Genomic DNA, 1250 nt, shown 5'->3' on the forward strand with positions numbered 1-1250 from the left:
TTTTTTTTCTCTCTCCCTCCCAGTGCCAGGTGATGAACAGCTCCGGGCCCTACAAGAACTTCCAGATTGAGGTGAAGAAAGGAGGATATTTCCTGCATGGCTCCAACAAATCCTTCACCTCTCTCAAGGAGCTGATGGAGCACCTCAAGGGGCAGATCCTGCGCACCGACAACATCAGCTTCACCCTAAAGCGCTGCTGCCAGCCCAGACCCCGAGGTAAACCCAGCCTGGGGGGGGTTTATTTCAGGGAAAGCAAATTCCACCAGCAGGAGCTTTTTTTGGGGCATTTTTAGTGCTATTTCCTGCTGTGAAGCTCTTGAGAAAAAATGAGGTTTAGGGTTTTTTCCTTCTCACCCCAAAAGCAGCACAGGAGGGATGTGACCCCTGGACCTTCAGCATTTCCCACTCCCAACCCTTTTTCCAAAAAACTTATATCTTACATAACTTATCCAACTTAAAACTTACAACTTACATAACTTATATAACTAAAAACTTACAATTAAAACTTACATCTTACATAACTTATAAAACTTAAAACTTACAATTAAAACTTACAACTTACATAACTTATATAATTTAAAAATTACAATTAAAACTTACAACTTACATAACTTATATAATTTTAAAATTACAATTAAAACTTTTAACTGACATAAATTATATAACTTAAAACTTACACTTAAAACTCTTAACTTATATAATTTCAAACTTACAATTAAAACTTTTAACTTAATTTATATAACTTAAAACTTACAACTTGCATAACTTATATAACTTAAAACTTACAATTGAAACTTTAACTTACATAACTTATGTAAATTCAAACTTACAACTTAAAAATTACAACATACATAATTTAAAACTTAAAATTAAAACTTGTAACTTACATAACTTACACAACTTAAAAATTATAACTTACATAACATATAATTTTAGAATTACAATTAAAACTTATAACTTTTACAACTTTTAAAACGTGAAACTTGTAACTTTTATGATTTAAGTTCTGTCCCCTCTCACCCATCCCGATCTCTCCCCATAAATCACACCTGGAATATGGGATATTTTATTCCACAGGAATTTTCCCTTTCAGTCAGAAAGGGAAATTTTTTTCAGAAAAAAAAAATCAGAATTTTTTGTGCAGAAAATTCTGTTTAACTCAAAACCAGCGCATATCTGGCTGATAACAACTCCATATTAAAAATACAAACACAAATTTGTAATACAAATGGAAAATCCTAATGTTCAGC

General features: G+C 32.1%; 1 protein-coding gene across 1 annotated transcript in view; it reads left to right on the forward strand.

Annotated features, from left to right (window-relative positions):
• JAK1 (Janus kinase 1) overlaps positions 1-1250 on the forward strand; it is a 14494-nt gene that overhangs the window by 2861 nt on the left and 10383 nt on the right. Inside the window, exon 2 of the mRNA XM_057370425.1 lies at positions 24-292. Within this exon, the coding sequence (XP_057226408.1) occupies positions 24-292 (269 nt within the window). The remainder of the gene's footprint in view (positions 1-23; positions 293-1250) is intronic.

The sequence above is a fragment of the Malurus melanocephalus genome, unplaced genomic scaffold, assembly GCF_030028575.1.
Source record: "Malurus melanocephalus ecotype Western Australia unplaced genomic scaffold, MMel_1.1 scaffold_125, whole genome shotgun sequence".
NCBI classification, from domain to species: Eukaryota; Metazoa; Chordata; class Aves; order Passeriformes; family Maluridae; genus Malurus; species Malurus melanocephalus.